The sequence below is a fragment of the Dreissena polymorpha genome, chromosome 7 (genome assembly GCF_020536995.1).
Source record: "Dreissena polymorpha isolate Duluth1 chromosome 7, UMN_Dpol_1.0, whole genome shotgun sequence".
Classification (NCBI taxonomy): domain Eukaryota; kingdom Metazoa; phylum Mollusca; class Bivalvia; order Myida; family Dreissenidae; genus Dreissena; species Dreissena polymorpha.
Genome location: NC_068361.1, coordinates 103,765,574 through 103,784,653, shown reverse-complemented (window position 1 = coordinate 103,784,653; position 19,080 = coordinate 103,765,574). Strand labels below are relative to the sequence as shown.

General features: G+C 36.1%; 2 protein-coding genes and 1 long non-coding RNA gene across 3 annotated transcripts; all 3 read right to left on the bottom strand.

The window, feature by feature from the left end:
• Positions 1-2,374: 2,374 nt before the first annotated feature.
• On the bottom strand, positions 2,375-3,400 carry LOC127839352 (uncharacterized). The gene is made up of 2 exons (XM_052367688.1): positions 3,292-3,400; positions 2,375-3,028 (listed from the first exon to the last, which is right to left on the bottom strand). The coding sequence occupies exons 1-2, from the start codon at positions 3,358-3,360 to the stop codon at positions 2,720-2,722; spliced, it is 378 nt and encodes a 125-aa protein (XP_052223648.1). The 5' UTR covers positions 3,361-3,400; the 3' UTR covers positions 2,375-2,719.
• A 1,109-nt stretch (positions 3,401-4,509) lies between these two features.
• Positions 4,510-12,148, bottom strand: LOC127840000 (zinc phosphodiesterase ELAC protein 2-like). The gene is made up of 5 exons (XM_052368389.1): positions 11,977-12,148; positions 11,469-11,617; positions 8,523-8,613; positions 5,275-5,395; positions 4,510-4,616 (listed from the first exon to the last, which is right to left on the bottom strand). Exons 1-5 carry the CDS (start codon positions 12,103-12,105, stop codon positions 4,510-4,512), a joined length of 597 nt encoding a protein of 198 aa, XP_052224349.1. The 5' UTR covers positions 12,106-12,148.
• A 2,817-nt stretch (positions 12,149-14,965) lies between these two features.
• LOC127836916 (uncharacterized) lies at positions 14,966-18,613 on the bottom strand. Its single transcript, XR_008028995.1, has 3 exons — positions 18,548-18,613; positions 15,923-16,061; positions 14,966-15,184 (listed from the first exon to the last, which is right to left on the bottom strand). It is a non-coding gene; the product is annotated as an uncharacterized LOC127836916 (long non-coding RNA).
• Between the last annotated feature and the right edge of the window lie 467 nt (positions 18,614-19,080).

Below are 19,080 nucleotides of genomic sequence, written 5' to 3'. Positions count from 1 at the left end.
ACATTTATAGATCCGTGGATGAAAACTAAGCGCACCGTCGAAGGGCCGCGCTTTCGCTTCGACGGCACGTCAAGGATACCTTGATAAACCGTGAGGAATATTGGCACAACCTAGCAAACTTTGGATTAAAGGTCAACAATTGCAACAGTCACACGGCGCGATACGTTTCGAGCAAACGGGACTGCCTTGGCTTCCGGGAACATAATGTAAACGCAGCATTATAACGTTTACGTCACAATTACAAAATGACGTCAACCCCACGTCACTAAGCTTAATGTGATAGGTGAAGATATGTGTCTTGTTCTGATAAAACTGGGCATAATACATGTGCGCAAATAGTCGTCCCATATTAGCCTGTGCAGTCCGCACAGGCTAATCAGAGACGACACTTTCCGCTTTTATGGTATTTTTAGTTTCAAGGAAGTCCCTCTTTACCGAAAATCAAGTTTAGGCGGAAAGTGTCGTCCCTGATTAGCCTGAGCGGACTGCACAGGCTAATCTGGGACGACACTTTACGCACATGAATTCAGCCCAGTTTTCTCAGAACAAGACACATATATACTCGCCTTGAGTAGCAATCAATTTACTTATAATCTTTTAGCTCTACATAACTTAAGCCAACTAAATACAACTATATATATATAACTATATATCTGGTAAATTGTGGTGATGTTCTACTTGATATGCGACACCATTATTTCTCTATAAAATAGAGGTAATTAAAGGGGCCTTTTCACGTTTTAGTAAATTGACAAAATAAAAACAATTGTTTCAGATTTGCAGATGTTCGTTTTAGTTGTGAGAAAACATAAATAAAAAAAATAAAAAAATAAACAAATAAAAATAGCCATTATATGCATCTTTTGACGATGTAAAAACCTGAAAATTATAAAGCGTTGCAACGCGAAACATTTGGAGAGTTCTGTTGGTGTAGTTATATTTTGTTAAACTACGAGGATTGCTTATATAAAGTATAAAATACAACCTGCATAGTATGAGCACGGATGGCCGAGTGGTCTAAGTGGTAGACTTTTTACTCCAAGGGTCAGTGGTACGAGCTCAGTTGAGGGTTACTTTTTTTTAAATTGTATTCTTGAATTTTTACTGGGGCTTTTAAGAGGTCATGTTTACAATTATCAATATAGAGCATTCAATGACAAACTTAAATGCATGCCAAAATCTGTGAAAAGGCTCCTTTAGAGGGCAAAAAAACTTGCTGGAATAGATCTAATTGTGATTATCATGCCAAAATGAATAATCATCTATCTTCTATCTTCGGATACTGTTGAACTCCCCTTTCGGGTATTTTTAACAGATCGCGCTGTCATTGCAAGAAAAAGATTTATACCATATTTAAAATTAAAAGCAGCTGGTTCACAGATTTTCCTATTTGTGAACAGGGTCATAAAATGCATTTACAATTGCAATTTTTGAAATGGTTTTAAAACAATTATACCGACTTTGCAAATATAAAATGAAAACAAAGTGCCGGTCGGAACCCTCAACTGACATAATCTTCCATCTAAACAGCACTGCTTCTAAATGGAAGATTTTGTGCCCACGTGGCATTGACCTTTGACCCTGAAATCGCCTTTATCAAGGTGGCTGTTCTTCAAAGTGTATTCCCTTTTTTCCAATACTTAAATACAACGTTCATACAAAGTCTTCAAGGTACACGGAACTTGTGGATAACTGTTGACATCTCTTTACATATTGTCTATTGCAACATAACCAGCGTTACAGCCACAGGGGGGACACATTATACTTTCATTCTGAAAGTAACCGTTTAATTTACTGACCTTCATTTGTTAACTTTTCAAAAGTTAACAGGTTGTTCAATTTGGTGCTAATTAATCGTATGATTTCCAAGACTTGCTAATAAAAGAATCATGGACGCTTGTCATTATAAAAAACATTACATCATCAAAAGTGTGCCAAACTTTTACCACGCTTACAATTAAGTGGCCCAATGTCATGTCAAATCCCCCGCAGTTGTTCCTAACAACATTATATCTTAATTATCAACAGCAACTGCTGTCAACTAGCTACAGGCATTTAAATTAAAATTTGCTTTAACTGATCAATTTTTCGGTAAAATCTAAATATTATAATTTGCAAGTATATGTAAAAAGTAACTGGTAAGTAAAACACAATTCTCAATCTACCCCTCAAACTAAAGCCATGTACATGTAGTTCTGAAATTAAAAGCGAGTCCAAATATATGGTACCTCACAAACTGTTTATATTGTTTAGCCTTAAAGCTTTAAACCGTATTTGATGAAACACCAGCAGCGACTATACAAATTAATTAAAGTAACAATAATTTCTTTATCGGGACTTTCACGCAAGAAACACATGAAATTCAACTGAAAAGTTAAGTCAAAGCGTATATTTCTAGTAATACCAGTACGAGTGCAACCAAAATATCGAATACATTTATTAAACTTATCAACAGAAAATTCTTTTCATTTTTATGTTCAATTCATTAACCTATTTTTCATAAAAAATATTATCATTCAACCTTAGAACGTTTTACATCTTTTTGCAATTCACCATGTTTTCTTTTCTCAGTTTGATCTACCTTCGTGTTCTGAATCAAAGAATCTTCACCAATCTCATAACTATCAACAGAACAATCACCATTTTTCCCATGTTCTTCACCAGCACCAAGATTCAAGTCTTTAAACTCTTTAGAACTCTCACACACTTGTTCCAAATTCTATTCAACCTTTGCACCCTTCTTTTCATCCGATTCTGCACCCACATCTCTGACACTTCTGCCTGTATTTTCCCCATCTACACATGTCCAGCTCTCTATCATTGCCAGTCTTTTCTTCAGCACTTCCTCCAAGTCTTCAACTGTAGCTGCCACACCCTCTGCCAGACTTTCTTTAGAGCCATCAGCGGGTTCAGTTTGTTTCACTTTCAAATACTTCTTTTTCGTGTCCGCTGCTTCAATGTGTGCTCCATACAGGCTCTCATAGAATGGCTTCATGTGGTATAGGAGATGTAATTGATTGGGCTTTATCTAAAACAATATGATAAAACGCAAGCATATTTCCTCTATGAATGAATTGAAACCAGTACTTTAAAAGCCTTTTGATAGAAAATGCTTACCTATTACAGAATTTCAGGCAATTACATAATTTCAGTACACATATATACAAAAAATTATGATACAGGAAATAATTGTATAGTGTTAAAATAGCATGTTATTATAAAGACATCCAGAACTAAACTAAAGTGTCAGAGCCACATTGTGCAGACTAACAATAAGACAGAAAAGCTTACCGTCATAAGATCGAATGCATAGCCAACGTTTTCTGTGAACAAGGCAGTGAATTTTGGTATGTTGGGCATTTTCTTCGAAAAATGAGTGAGCAGAGTGTACTTGGCTGCCATCTTCTTCCCAACTAGTATTGCCTCACTGGTTACACTGTAAACAGAAATGGAAAAGCTACTTACAAAGAGGATTTTTTTTTTAAATATTTAAGATCTTCACCGGTAAGTGGCAACTTTTTGATTATGCAATGGCCATTATACATTTAAAAGCACTAAAGGTCATCTTTCTGGAAATCAAAAACTGCCAAGTTATTGTTCCCACAAAAGAATCAAGATGAACTGATTTAAATTATTTAGAGCAAAGAGGTTAAAATGACATCATTTTTTTTATAATTCAAGGGCCATAATTCAGATGCACTTCAGGTTGGTTATCAAACTAGGGCAAATTATTTTGCCTACAAACATTATCACCAAGTTGTCACTCATATCTGTAACTTTTCAAACTTGGGCGAAATATTATGCTCACAAACATTATCACTAAGTTTTTACTAATATCTGTAACACTTGCAATCACATTTTTGGTCTGACAAAAAAATGGAATAACGTGCATTAACACCACATGTCATGACCCTCGTTCCAAATACATGTACTGAGTTTTATCAGTCTATAATACATATTTTTTTAGTTATTCTGGAATCCAGATTTTTCTTATTAACAGACGGACTGACATACTTTTGGACAAAACTGAATTAGAAAGCATATGTCTCATATTGTGTTCTATACACATATGCCACTCTATAAAAACATCAAGTTTTTATTAACCTAGCTTACTTACTTTTTGAGGTATCGCAGGATACAGAATTTAGTTTTCAATTATTTCTGTACCTATAGCATCGGTGACCGAGGCAACCTCAATTTTTGTCAGACGAAAAAAACACAACTGGCATAATGTGGATACATGTATTGATCATCTGTCTTTTTATCTACATTCCAATTTCATTAATCTAGCTTAAGAACTTTTTCAATTATTTCAAGATCTGGACTTTAGTTTGTTATTATTTCTGTAACCATACAAACCGTAATTATGTTCTGTCGTAAAACGTACTTACAACAAACATTTGAGTTATCCCTTTGGACAGACACACAAATGAACAGAAGGACAAACAGACGCATCGGAGATGCAACTAAAGTTCCCCCCAGTTACCCCGCCGACAGGGTTGGGGAGAACTAACCAGCTGCTTGCAAGGATACATACCAATGATGCTTTTTCAAAGCATGGTCAATTTCAACATTGTTAAATGTGGCTTCATGGATCAATATATCACAATTCCTGCCTGAAAAGAAATAAACGTATCCTTAATTAAGGATAATTACAAAAAAAAGAAGATATAAACATAGGAAAATTTACTAAGTTAGATTAAACCAGTCCAATAAAAGCATGGCATGTACACAATATGTGCAAATCTAAAACAAAATAATCAATTTGCTTATCTGCATATTTAAAGATTCAGTTTCTTTTTTTATAAATGATATCATAATTTTGATGCCTCTGCTTATGTTGCTGCTACTTTTTACCTTACTAATACTAGGACTACTTCTGTACTTCTACTTAAGTACTACTTAAATTGTTGCTACATTTAAAACTGAATTCACAATTCTGCTGTTTTAATTGACACCTTATATTAACCCTTTACCCCCCCATCAGAAGCAAAGTGAAAATGGCTTTTGCAATCAGCATAAAACCAGAACAGCCTGCGAGAAACTCGCAGTCTGTTTAGGTTTTATGCTATTTGTTGCTCATCAGTATCTAAGGGTTGGAAATGAAGCCTTAAAAAAATGGATCTAGTAAAAAAGGTCTGAAATTTAATATAACTTTCAAAGGGACTACACATGCGTAAAAAATTGTATCTAAGAGGTAAAGGGTTAATAATTGGATACCTAATAAATGAAATAAGGTCGGTAAACACCATGAGAATGGAAAACAGCACAAACCTGCCTTCACCAGAGCCTCACATGGCATGGTATCTCCGGAGTAAACCAACTTCCAGCCATCATTGTGTTGCATAACAAGTCCCGCAGATGACTTTGTGTGCAATACCTGGCATAGCTGTAGCTGTGAAACCAAGAATTCTAATTGTAACTATATTCAGATACATGTTATTGTTAAAATCAAAGATTAACAAGGGAAAAAATTGTCACAAAACCAGGTTTTCAATTTTTAAAAAAAGTCTGATAAAGGGAGACAATTCAAAATATGCATTGTTACCCCCCTTGTTTCAAATTCAATCTATTTTTACTCATGGCGACCTTGATTTCAATTTGGAAAAAAATAATCTGATAAAGGTAGACAACTCAAAATGTGCATTGTTGCTGATTGTTCATAGTTAACCCCCTTGTTCCAAAATCAATCTATTTTTAATCTTGGCGACCTTGACCTTGGAGATATCGACGTAATTTTTTTGCGCGACACACCGTCCAATGATGGTAAAAAAATGTGCCAAATGATTTTAAAATCTAACCATGAACGACATAGTTATGGCCTGGACAAGCTCATTTATGGCTATTTTTGACCTTTGAACTCAAAGTGTGACCTTGACCTTGGAGATATTGACGTAATTCTTTTGCGCGACACACCGTCCAATGATGTTAAACAAATGTGCCAAATGATTTTAAAATCTCACAATGAACGACAAAGTCATGGCCCGGACAAGCTTGTTCCGCCCGCCAGCCCTTCGACATATGCCAATCTAATAACCAGTTTTTTCCTTTGGAAAACCTGGTTAAAAAGGGAGGCCCCTCCCCTGAACTCACATTCATTTTATGTTAATAAGAAATAAAACAAAATGTCCGGCATACCCGGGTTATAAGCTAACATTTGAACACATTTGCCCATTTGTGTACTTTTAATACTTCTTATATAGTGAAAATAGTTTTTTTTTACAAAAGCCAGGGGCTTTGCACACATTGTATGTGCAATGGGCTAGACGGCTCATTCCGATTGATATCCCTGCATGCCATCATATTCAATCTAAATAACTTTTGCAATTTTTTTTATATTGTTCAATATAACATAGTTCAAACAGAAATCTCAAACCTAAATTCAAGCACATTTCAAGGACTTTTCAATGCCAAATTTTTATTTTCAAGGCCGAGAACGATATGTTAGTTTCCTTTAAAAAAATGCATTTTCCATTTGCTTGGATTGGTCTTTCTTGTTTAAACTTTCATCAAAAGACACTGAGTAGGGTCCACTTATAGAACTATCAAGTAAAGTATTGAAATGATCAGCTAGCCCCAAAACGGCCACATATGCTGTTTTGCGATTTCCACAAGAAAATTTCTTTGCTATGGTACTGTCATGGAACATAACCTGAAATAACTTATGTACATGTATAAATGTAATGTTTTATTGGAATTCAAGGATTGATGTGTGCAATCGGTATGCAATACCCACAATACTTCCACTTTCAACATATCATTTTTTTGTAACAAATTTTTCTATGGTTGTCTGCGAGTTTGATACTGCTGCTGATGGTTGGGACGGTCCTGGAATATGAATATCTTCTATCTGGGCTTTTCAAAGCGCTCTCCCCCATCCCCCCAACATCAATGGTCTTCATACAGACCCGACAATGTGCTTTTCGAATGTCATTTGTTTTCTGTACCCAGGAATATTCAGTTAACCACTCTGGTCAGAAACGTCACTTCCCCATTGCTGCGTTTTCACTCGCGAAAATTGAGCACAGTGGAGAACCTCTGATATAGTAAACATAATCTGTAACATGTACATATAAGGTTTCGTTCTCAATAGTGTACAAAACTTACATTTCATACTCAACATTTTGCACGAAGGAATTTATGATAAATTTTTGTAATATTTCCCTTGAGAACGATTTAAGTTTATAATTAAAGCGATGATAAAAGTAATTGTGAGCAGAAATAAACATTTTCAAGGCTTTTACATGAAATAAGCACTTTTCAAGCACTTTTTCAAGGTCAACCTTTGTTCAATGTCTTTTCAAGCCTAGGACTCGTTTTCAAGCACTTTTCAAGCCCTGTGAGAACCCTGTATAAAGCATTTCCTGCCTGCTTATGAACCTCCTTGTACACATGTGTCGTGTTCTGAGAAAACTGGGCTTAATGCATGTGCGTAAAGTGTCATCCCAGATTAGCCTGTGCAGTCCTCACAGGCTTATCAGGGACGACACTTTCCACTTTTATGAAATTTTTAGTTTCAATGAAGTCCCTCCTTACTGAAAATCTAGTTTAGGCAGAAAGTGTCGTCCCTGATTAGCCTGTGCGGACTGCAGAGGCTAATTTGGGATGACACTTTACGCACATGCATTATGCCCAGTTTTCTCAGAACGCAACTGATATAACTCTTCTTCAAAATACAATGAACTGAATACTATTAACAAATTGAATTTATAAAATTGACCATAATTCATATAACAACACCAATCAGGTCCGGAATACAATTTTAAAAAAGACATTCCCAATATCCAATGCAATGATGCCAACTTAGGTAGAAAACATAGGTTTGATTAAACCAGAAATATATACCATGGGCATTTATTAGTTCACAAGATATTTAACAATGATGTTGGTAGCTTTAAACAAATAACAAGAGTGCCAAACTGTCACAAGATACGCCTGTTCGAAGGTTTTGGACACCATGCTCAATGCTTGAAATGCACTAAGTGACCTCAAGACCTAGGTATTGACCTGGCATGACCCATATTTGAACTTGACCTAGATATCATTTAGATGTAACATCTGACTAAATTTGGTGAAGATCAGATGAAAACTACTTCAATTAGAGAGCGGACACCATGCTAAATGCTTGAAATGCACCATGTGACCTCGTTTTTGACCTGGCTTGACCCATATTCAAACTGGACCTACATATCAATCTAGACACAACTTCTGACCAAATAAGGTGAAGATCAGATTAAAACTACTTCAATTAGAGAGCAGACACCATGCTTAATCCTTGAAATGCACTAAGTGACCCCGTGACCTAGTTTTTGACCTGGCATGACCCATATTTAAACTTGACCTAGATATTGTCTAGACACAACTTCTGACCAAGTTTGGTGAAGATTAGATGAAAACTTGAAAAATTGAATTAGAGAGCGGACACTGCTGTGGACGCCGCCCGCCCGTCCGCCAAGGGTGAAACTATATGTCCCGTTTTTAAAAAACGGGCGTATAAAAAGAAATTAATAATCAACACTTACATCAGTCAAGCAAAGCCTTGTCTTGACTTGTTGTAACAAGCCTTCCCGTGCAGTGTGGTTTGCATTGAGTAAAACGCTGTGGGGGATGAACCTGCAGAAAAGACTTTCATGTATCTGTTTGCATTTGCTTACAAACATCTACCTGTATAAAATAATATCACAAACAAGGGCCGTTTGTAAAACATGCATGCCCCTCATATGGGCTGTCAGTTGTAGTGGCAGCCATTGTGTGAATATGTTTTTTGCCACTGTGACCTTGACCTTTGACCTAGTGACCTGAAAAACAATAGGGGTCACCTGCGAGTCATGCATGATCAATGTACCTATGAAATTTCATGATCCTAGGCGTAAGCTTTCTTGAGTTATCATCCGGAAACCATTTTACTGCGTCAAGTCACCTTTACCTTGACCTTTGACCTAGTGACCAGAAAGTCAATAGGGGTCATCTGCGAGTCATGATCAATTTATCTATGAAGTTTCATGATCCTAGGTGTAAGCGTTCTTGAGTTATCATCCGGAAACCATTTTTCCAAGTTGAGTCACAGTGACCTTGACCTTTGACCTAGTAACCTGAAAATTAATAGGGGTCATCTGCGAGTCATGATCAATGTACCTATGAAGTTTCATGATACTAGGCATAAGCGTTCTTGAGTTATCATCCAGAAACCATTTTACTATTTCGGGTCACCGTGACCTTGACCTTTGACCTAGTGACCTGAAAATCAATAGGGGTAATTTGCCAGTCATGATCAATGTTCCTATGAAGTTGCATGATCCTAGGCATCTCTTGAGTTATCATCCGGAAACCATTTTATTATTTCGGGTCGCCGTGACCTTGACCTTTTACCTAGTGACCTGAAAATCAATAGGGGTCATCTGTGAGTAATGATCAATGCACCTATTAAGTTTCATGATCCTAGGCATAAGCGTTCTTGAGTTATCATCTGGAAACCATTTTACTATTTTGGGTCACCGTTACCTTGACCTTTGGCCTAGTGACCTGAAAATCAATAGGGGTCATCTGCGAGTCATTATCAATGTACCTATGAAGTTTCATGATCCTAGGCATAAGTGTTCTTGAGTTATCATCCGGAAACCATTTTACTATTTCGGGTCACCGTGACCTTGACCTTTGACCTAGTGACCTCAAAATCAATAGGGGTCATCTGCGAATCATGATCAATGTACCTATGAAGTTTCATGATCCTAGGCCTAAGTGTTCTTGAGTAATCATCCGGAAACCATCTGGTGGACAGACATACAGACGGACCCACATGTGCAAAACAATATACCCCCTCTTCTTCGAAGAGGGGCATTATAATATTAACCATTATACATTTATGTCGCAAATAAATATGACAAGATTTGTGAACCATTCTTTAAAATATTTGAAATCCCTACAGAGTGTTACTATAATTGTAAGCAAGATTATAATCATCCTCATCATCAACACCATATGCATCCTCATCTGCATCATCACCATCATCCTCATCATCGTCCTCATCTGTATCATCCTCCTCCTCATCTGCATCCTCATCACTATCACCATTATCATAATAATAATCCCCATCATCACCATACTTTTTATCAACTTTTTCTACTTCCTCATCATCACAAACATCAACAGCATCTTTGTATACCTCTTCATAATCATCCTCTTCTTCTTCATCATCATAATAAAATAATTATCGGAAGAAGCCTCATTGCAAGTTATAACAAGAGGCCCATGAGAGCCTGAATCGCTCTAATGGCTGGAATCAATAGGGCTCAAGCCCTTGATAGTATGAACAATCTGAGTAAGTTTTAAAAAAACAGACCCAAAATGGGAAGTTTATCGCATAAACAAGAAGAAACGTAAAATTAAAACTTCAAATGGCTCCTTTTCAACAATAAGTTGGACAAATTTTCTTCACTCTCAAAGGGGTTCTGGCCCTTGATGATATAAAACATCCGTTGAAGTTTCAAAAGGATAGAACTTTATATGTCCCCTTCTGCGCCGCTTTGATTTTTTTTGTTGACCCTTGACCTAGAAGAATGACCTTGACCTTTCACCACTCAAAATGTGCAGCTCCATGAGATACACATGCATGCCAAATATGAAGTTGCTATCTTTAATATTGCAAAAGTTATGGCAAAATGTTAAAGATTTACATTTTTTCCTCAAATTCAAGGGGAGATAATTCTGGACTTATAACTCCTATAATGCTCATTTTCAATTGGGTTTGACTCATCATTCAGATAAAGACACTGTGCAAGTTGGGAAATGATTGGATGAAAACTGTGGACTTTATTGCGTAAACAAGCCTTATTTAACAATTTTCTCAAATTCAAGGGGAGATAATTCTGGACTTTTTACTCTGATGTAACCTCATTAATATAAAGACACTGAACAAGTTTGAAAAGAATCGGATGAAAACTGTGGACTTTATTGCGTAAACAAGCCTTATTTCACAATTTTCTCAAATTCAAGGGGAGATAATTCTGGACTTTTTACTCTGATGTAACCCATTTTCAATAGGGTTCGAGTACTCATTAATATAAAGACACTGAACAAGTTTGAAAAGAATCGGATGAAAACTGTGGACTTTTTTGCGTCAACAAGCCTTATTTCACAATTTTCTCAAATTTAAGGGGAGATAATTCTGGACTTTTTTCTCTGACGTTACCCATATTCAATAGGGTTCGAGTCCTGATTCATATAAAGGCACTGAACAAGTTTGAAAAGAATCGGATGAAAACTGTGGACTTTATTGCGTAAACAAGAAAAAATCTAACGCACGCACCGACGACGGAAACCACGCCATGACATACGCTCTTCAGGCCTTCGGCCAGTAGAGCTAAAAACAAACAAAAGCATACAATGAACTGTAGCCCATTAATGGCCATTACAGCTCAAATTAGTGAACCGTTTACCAAATTTAACACTCAATTTTACCCTATACATACTCAAAGTCTTGTGAAATGTTGAGGACATGCTTGGAATAGAGTCGTATCCAGTTGATGAGGAAGTAGGGAGCCAGCAGCAAGGGTCTCTGTCTAACTCCTGAATCTTGTGCACGAGTTTCACGAATTGCTCTCAAAATGGAGAACAATACCTGCCAATAGAATAGTATAATGTACCGCAGTAGAAAAGAAAGAATTAGAGAAAGAATCAATTTTAAGTCTTCATGGGCAGTGATAAGACTATAGCTATCAGGATACATGTACATATGACAGAAGCCTTTCGTTTATTGATTACTATGTTTAAATATCATTTTAGAAAACATCATCAAAGAAATCATCATCAAAGCCAAAATGCTCAGAATTTCTTTATCAGCAAGCCCTACTTGCCAAAATGGGTCAAAAGGCATTAAATCTGTATTAAAGGAGTATGAGTTATCACATCACAAGACTAAACTTTTCATATCTTTTCAACAATGTCGGCCAACCCTAACCAAGAACATTAAAGCCTTACCCCATGGTGGTCGAAGTGAAGATGTGACACAAAGATAGCTTTGGTTTGCGCAAGAATCAGATTGGTTCTTTCCCTACCGAACATAGTTATCATCTGATGGAGTGTGCCCTCACCGCAGTCTAACAACATGTACTCATTCTGTCTGAAAACATCAAAAGGTGGTGTTTATTATAGACTATAGCCATGGAAAATCACACAACTCTGAATTCTGGCCAGAGACCGCTTACAAAAGGATGACAATGAAATTGAATAGACTTACTGAAGTCAGGTAATTACAGAACTTTTATAACATTAACCCACTTATGCCTAGCGTCTAGAAAAAAGGATTTGGCAAACAGGGTAGACCCAGATGAGACGCCGCATGATGCAGCGTCTCATCAGGTTCTGCGCTGTTTGCTTTAAGGAATTTCAATAAGAAATATATTAAATATAGAAATAAATATACTAGACATCCCCAATTTTGGAAATAAATTGATCCAATTTAGAAGGATGGGAGAGTCCACTAGGCCTAAATGTGTTAAACATGAGTAGGTTTTATGAATATTTCATAATCTTGCACCTTGGGGCACATGGTGTGAACCCAACGGATGAGGATTCTATTAAAAATATTAATGCATTCAAATTTCTACTCAAACACTTTATGCATTGTTTAAACAATGGAACATACATTCAAAAGTGATTTATCATCTATATAGGAGACAAATTGAGTCACGTTCTGAGAAAATATATGCATAATGCTTGTGTGTAAAGTGTTGTCCCAGATTAGCCTGTGCAGTCCACACAGGCTAATCAGGACACTTTCCGCCTAAACTTGATTTTCGGTAAGGAGGGACTTCCTTTAAACTAAATATACCATAAAAGCGTTAAGTGTCGTCCCTGATTAGCCTGTGCGGACTGCACAGGCTAATCTGGGACGACACTTAAAGCACATGCATTATGCCCAGTTTTCTCAGAACACGACTCAATTTTAGTTTTATCAACAGTTTCAATAGCAGTCAGCGCATGGCTGCTTATGATCATAGCGTACCTTAAAGCAACAAAGATTCCTGATGCCCCTCTTTTTTGTGACGGTTTCGCAGACCCCGTGCCAATAAATGTTATCTCTGGATAGTCTTTATCAAATATAGGCGCTGTAGCGATGGAAAATATTAATGTGTATATTCAATCTTATTGTAAACCTTTCATCTACAAAGAAATTGGCATAAACAAATCGTCATTCACAAGTGACTAAAAATTAAAAGCCTTTTGGCTTATCAATATTTTCCAAATAATATACCAATATGTTTGTTATGCTAATTAGATAAATAACATTTGTTCCAAGAATACAATTAACCCTCTCCCACTCAGAAGCAAAGTGAAAATGGCTATGTGCAAAAAGCATAACACCAGAACAGCCAGCAAGTAACTCGCAGTCTGTTCAGGTTTATACTATTTGCTGCTCATCGGTATCTAATGTTGGGCCTACGAATGCATCAAAATACGTATCTATGTGGTAAAGGGTTAAAAAACAATTGCTAAAATTGTGTTTCCTCCTGTACATGGTATCATGCAGACACATTACTAAAAGATTCATTAAAAAAAGATCCATATGAAGAATAAGATCGAGAGATTTGAATATTCTAGAATTAAAATATTGTAAGTTAAAGCTTAACTTGAACATCGTTGTAACATCATCATGATCTGCCAACAATACTTCTAAAGTGAACACTAAGTCAGGTTGGTATACAACAAAGTTTCTTCTGAGGCTTAGCACACAAGAAAAGCATTATTATTACAACTCAAAGACCATATATTTAACGATTTCTTGTAAGTTGTAGAGAGTTCTGACCTTATGACACAAGTAAAGAGTTTCACTTTGATTTTATTTAACTCTTCCAGTGCTGGAACCCAATTTTGAAGGCCTTTGCAAGCAGTTTGGATCCAGACGAGACGCCACAGAACGTGGTGTCTCATCAAGATTCAAACTGTTTGATATTCTGAAAGTATTCTTTAAAAAAAATCAAAGAAAATGCTAATTATAGAAATTCAGCAGGCAACATTTTTGCAGACGACAAATTTCCCACCATACAAATACCTTGCACACATACCTGCATCACCATTCTTCAGCTTAAGCTTAAACCTTTCCATCGCTTTGTCCACCCATTCCTTGCTGTGTTCCTCTTTACTGCTGCCGCCAGACCTGTTCAGCTTTCGGACATCTTCCATAATCTTCTCTTTCGCCACCTCCATTGCCTTGCCTGCATGGAACTGTGGAATCTGGTCATTGGAATGGGTGGCATGAATTAATTTTGTGAGCGTCTGTGAAATTTGGTCAATGCATTGGAATGGGTGGCATGAATTTATTTTGTGAGCATCAAACTGTGGAATCCAGTCACTGCATATGAATGGGTGGCATGAATTCATTCAGTGATTTTTTGTTTGAAAAGTTTCATGTTAAGTACAAAAATTTGGTAAATTAGTTGTGAAAAGTATCAAAATTGTTAAAGCCAGAATCATTCAGTTTTGAATAATGTCAAGTCTTCAAACATTTTAAGATTGATCTATTTATATTTTATTCTCTTCACTTCTTTTATGATCATATCGGACATTTTTTGTGTATTCACTAACTTTCAAAAGAGAAGACACTATTTGGGGAAAATGTAAGATTTTTTGTCTGAGGAAAACTGCCTTTAAATGGAACTACAATAAACAAAACAAAATTAACTGTCATTAGATTTAATAATGTATGGGCCTTTGATTTTAATATAGCAAAAAGATTATACATCTTAAATCCACTTCAATCAAGATTCGAGTTGATAAACTATAGTCTGCATTTCAGTGTTTAATGATTTCACATAGCTGTAGCATCGAATGAATTTACTTTGAATCCTTCATCAAAAATAAAGGTGAATTAGTCTCCATTATACTCTTATCCCCTGGTTAAATGAGAATTTCAAAGCAGAGTGCCCATTGAAAAACACGTGCGATCATATATTGCACATACCAATGAAATCCCTTCAAACTATACGGCCTCATCATGTAATTCAAATGGTAGCAACCATATACAGTGTTGGCGCCCTGTGCTATATCCGGTCTTATGAACGAGTACCCACGAGGTAGGGGGAATATATCTCCGTGAATGTAGTTACGTATGCCACATGCGTTGTGGAGTTCAGGAAGGTAACTAATCTCGGCAGCTTCATTGAGAATCAGGTGACGACAGTTGTAGCTTTATAATAAATGACCCGGTAAGTGTAAAGACCCTTAAGAAATATAAATAAATACACAAAATTGCACTAAATGCAGAAAGCATTAATAAATATTTCATAAGTTTTATTTTCTTTTCATTTTAATATAGACATGGGCCTCAGGATGCAATATTTATTGTACACATCAACTACCAATGGTAAATAATAGCTAACAAGCAAATTCGTTGAATTGATATTACCCTTCAATATGCTTCTGGACACAAAAGTGTTATATTTGACACTCAAAAAAGCATTTTTTCGAGATACAAAGGGCCATAACTCCTTTATTATCCAATGGTGTACAATGCCATTTGGCGTGCATCATCCTCTTATCCATATATATATATACTCATACCAAGTTTCAATGCAATCCGCCAAAGCACTTCCAAGATATGGCTCCGGACACAAAAAAGCATTTTTCCAAGATACAAAGGGCCATAACTCTGTTATTAACAGATGGTGTACAATGCCATTAGGCGTGCATCATCCTCTTATCCATATATATATACTCATACCAAGTTTCTTTGAAATCCGCCAAAGCACTTCCAAGATATGGCTCCGGACACTAAAGTGCCGGACGGACAGATGGACGGACGGACAACACCAAAACAATAACCCTCCGCCTATTGCGGGGGATAATTAGTTAAACAAAGGCAAATAATTCAACAAAACAGTATAGTTCAAAATTACATAATAAACATATACACATCCCCAATTACCGTTTCATGAAGGTCTGGTATCTGGGGTCGTCAATGATGCTCTGTGGGGTGATGTGCACGATGATATCAGGTGAGGGAAGGTTGTGAAGGGGGGAGGTCAACAGGGAAGTCAGGTAGGCCTCACAAGGCACTTCCAACACTGAAATGGAAATGATTTGCGTGTTTACATACAGGATAGTTGAAAGTTTGAGCATACTCAAACTAGAGCTTTGTCAAAGACGTGACAAATACCCCCACATGCCGCATTGACACAGAATATTTGCATGTTGTCTTCATAAAAAACAGCGGACACCATGCTCAATGTTAAAAACGCACTAAGTGACCCCCCAACCTAGTTTTTGACCCGGCATGGCCCATGTTACAACTTGACCTACACATCATCTATATACAACTTCAGACCAAGTATGGTGAAGATTGAATGAAAACTACTTGAATTAGAGAGTGGACACCATGCTCAATGTTTTAAACGCACTAAGTCGACCCGTGACCTAGTTTTTGACCGGCCGTAACCCATGCTTCAACTTTGCCTAGATATCATTTGGATACAACTTCTGACCAAGTTTGGTGAAGCTCGGATGAAAATAATTTGAATTAGAGAGCGGACACCATGCTCAATGTTTAAAATGCACTTAGTGACCCCGTGACTTAGTTTTTGACCCCGCATGACCTATATTCGAACTTGACCTAGACATCATCAAGATACAATATCTGACCAAGTTTGGTGAAGAGCTGATGAAAACAACTTGAATTAGAGAGCGGACACTTAATACAAACTGACCGACCGACAAACCGATCGACCGACAGACAAGCTAACTCCTATATACCCCCCTAAACTTCGTTTGTGGGGGTATATATAACTACACTTAAACACCGTTATTTCGAAGTCGTCTGGACCCTTAAAAAAACTTCGGATAAACGATACTTCGAAATAAACATTTGACAGGCTTAGATTTCTTTGATTGATTCTGTAAAAATAAAACGTTGTGGAATTCATATGATTCGGTTACACGATACTATTAATAATTGTTGTATTTAAAAACGTAAACTAGTCATAAAGCAATAGATTTCTACTTGTAATAAAGGAATAAAACGATTCTGTTTCTGATCTTTATTTTTCTCTCATTACCGAAGATATAAAATATAATGAATAGCACAAATTATCAAATTAACACGCTACGCGCATATGAAAAAATTGTAATTATCGGCTTTTGACGGGCCACGCTCAGACGACAGGTGTGAAATTACGCTCAGTGTTTTGCAGTTTTGACTTCGGATTAAAGATTGATAATTAGGTGCGAATTAAAGTGTTGGGACCGACAGAATCACTTCGAATTAACGATTTCTTCGGTTTAAAGAAGTTCGGATTAACAATGAAATTTTACATTAAACAAAGAATAACTAAAATTGCGACCTGAAAAATACTTCGAAATAACGGTGACTTCGGATTATCGGTGTTTGAAATAACGGTGTTGAAGTGTATGTATATATCTCATGAAGGAATGTCATTTTTGTACTGCTTGACACCAAACCTTTGATTTGCTTCAGTTATATGGCGTACTAATTTTATTTCAATACATGTAGTGATCATAGACAAATAAGTAAATATATATTTCTGATAACAAGTAAATAAAAATATTTAATATAAATTTGACTTTTTCTTTTGTTTTGTTTGCATAGCTTTTACCAGCATTTTGCTTTGATTCTTTTAAAAGGATTTCACTGACAGATTTTGCATAACATTTTCTCATAACATTACTACATCAAAATATGACATCATTTTAGATTGTCATAATTGATAGGCTGTTCAATTTACTGTCATCATGCATGAACCACTTACATGTAAATACAGATGTATGATAACTGTCTAGAAACCACATGTTAATTTGATTGATAATGCAAATGTTTCAACATACCATATATCCAAATATATGACAATGCAGATTATAGATGTTTAAAAAAGTAAGTAAAAACAGCAAATCAATTTCACAATCATTGTGGATTAATTTAAATGATACAATTATACTTTTTAATAATAATAAAAAAAAGCTTACTATGTTAAACGAGCAAATTTGTTGAATTGATATCACCCGCCAATATGCTTCTGGACACAAAAGTGTTATATTTGACTTTCAAAAAAGCATTTTTTCAAGATACGAAGAGCCATAACCCCGTTCTTAACAGATGGTGTACAATGACATTTGGCGTGCATCATCCTCTTATCCATATATATACTCATACCAAGTTTCAATGAAATCCGCCAAAGCACTTCCAAGATATGGCTTCGGACAGACGAAAAGACGGACGGACAGACAGAAAACACCAAAACAATATCCCTCCGCATATAGGGGGGGGAATAATTAACCCTGTACCACCTAGATACGTAATTTGACGCATTTGTAGTGCTGTAGAAAATTAAATTTAAATACCTTTCTTACTAGATTCAAGTTTTACAGGCTGTATTCCAACCTTTAGATATAATTGATGAGCAGCAAACAGCATAAAACCTGAACAGACTGTACGTCACTCGCAGACTGTTCTGGTTTTTGGCTGTTTGCACATAGCCATTTTCACTTTGCTTCTGAGTGGGAAAGTGTTAAACATGCACTACAAAGTATCCTTGCTTACCTATCAGTGGTCCCAAAACTGGACCCTCTTCTTGAATAATATCTTTAGGCTCCAGCTATAAAACACAAGCAAATGATGTGTGTAAAGTTAAAACAGTTATGCCTGCTTAAGTTTGAAAGCAAACTTGAAAACAAATTGTGTTATGAAGGTTCAATGACTGAAAATTTGAGCCATTAAAAAAAGCAAATTTGAAATAATTTATTCTAGGAACTGGGCTTTTTCATACCCACAGCTTTTGGTCAATCAAATCAATAGTGTAACCTGAGACCTTGTAATAGATTGGTTATGAAGACTACTTAGATAAAGTAAGACTTCAAGCTTCATAACTTAACAGTTCCTTCTTATATTGGTCTCATGGCATGTTGAATTTAATGAAGATTTACATGTATTAAGCTTTTAATGACATTATGTACAATTGTACAAAAATCATTTTAAAAGAAATTCTACTTTAATTTCCTTTATTTTTTTTTAAAGAAGTGTCTTATGATTATTGTTTCTCACTTTTATTTCAATTACATCTTACAAAGTTAATA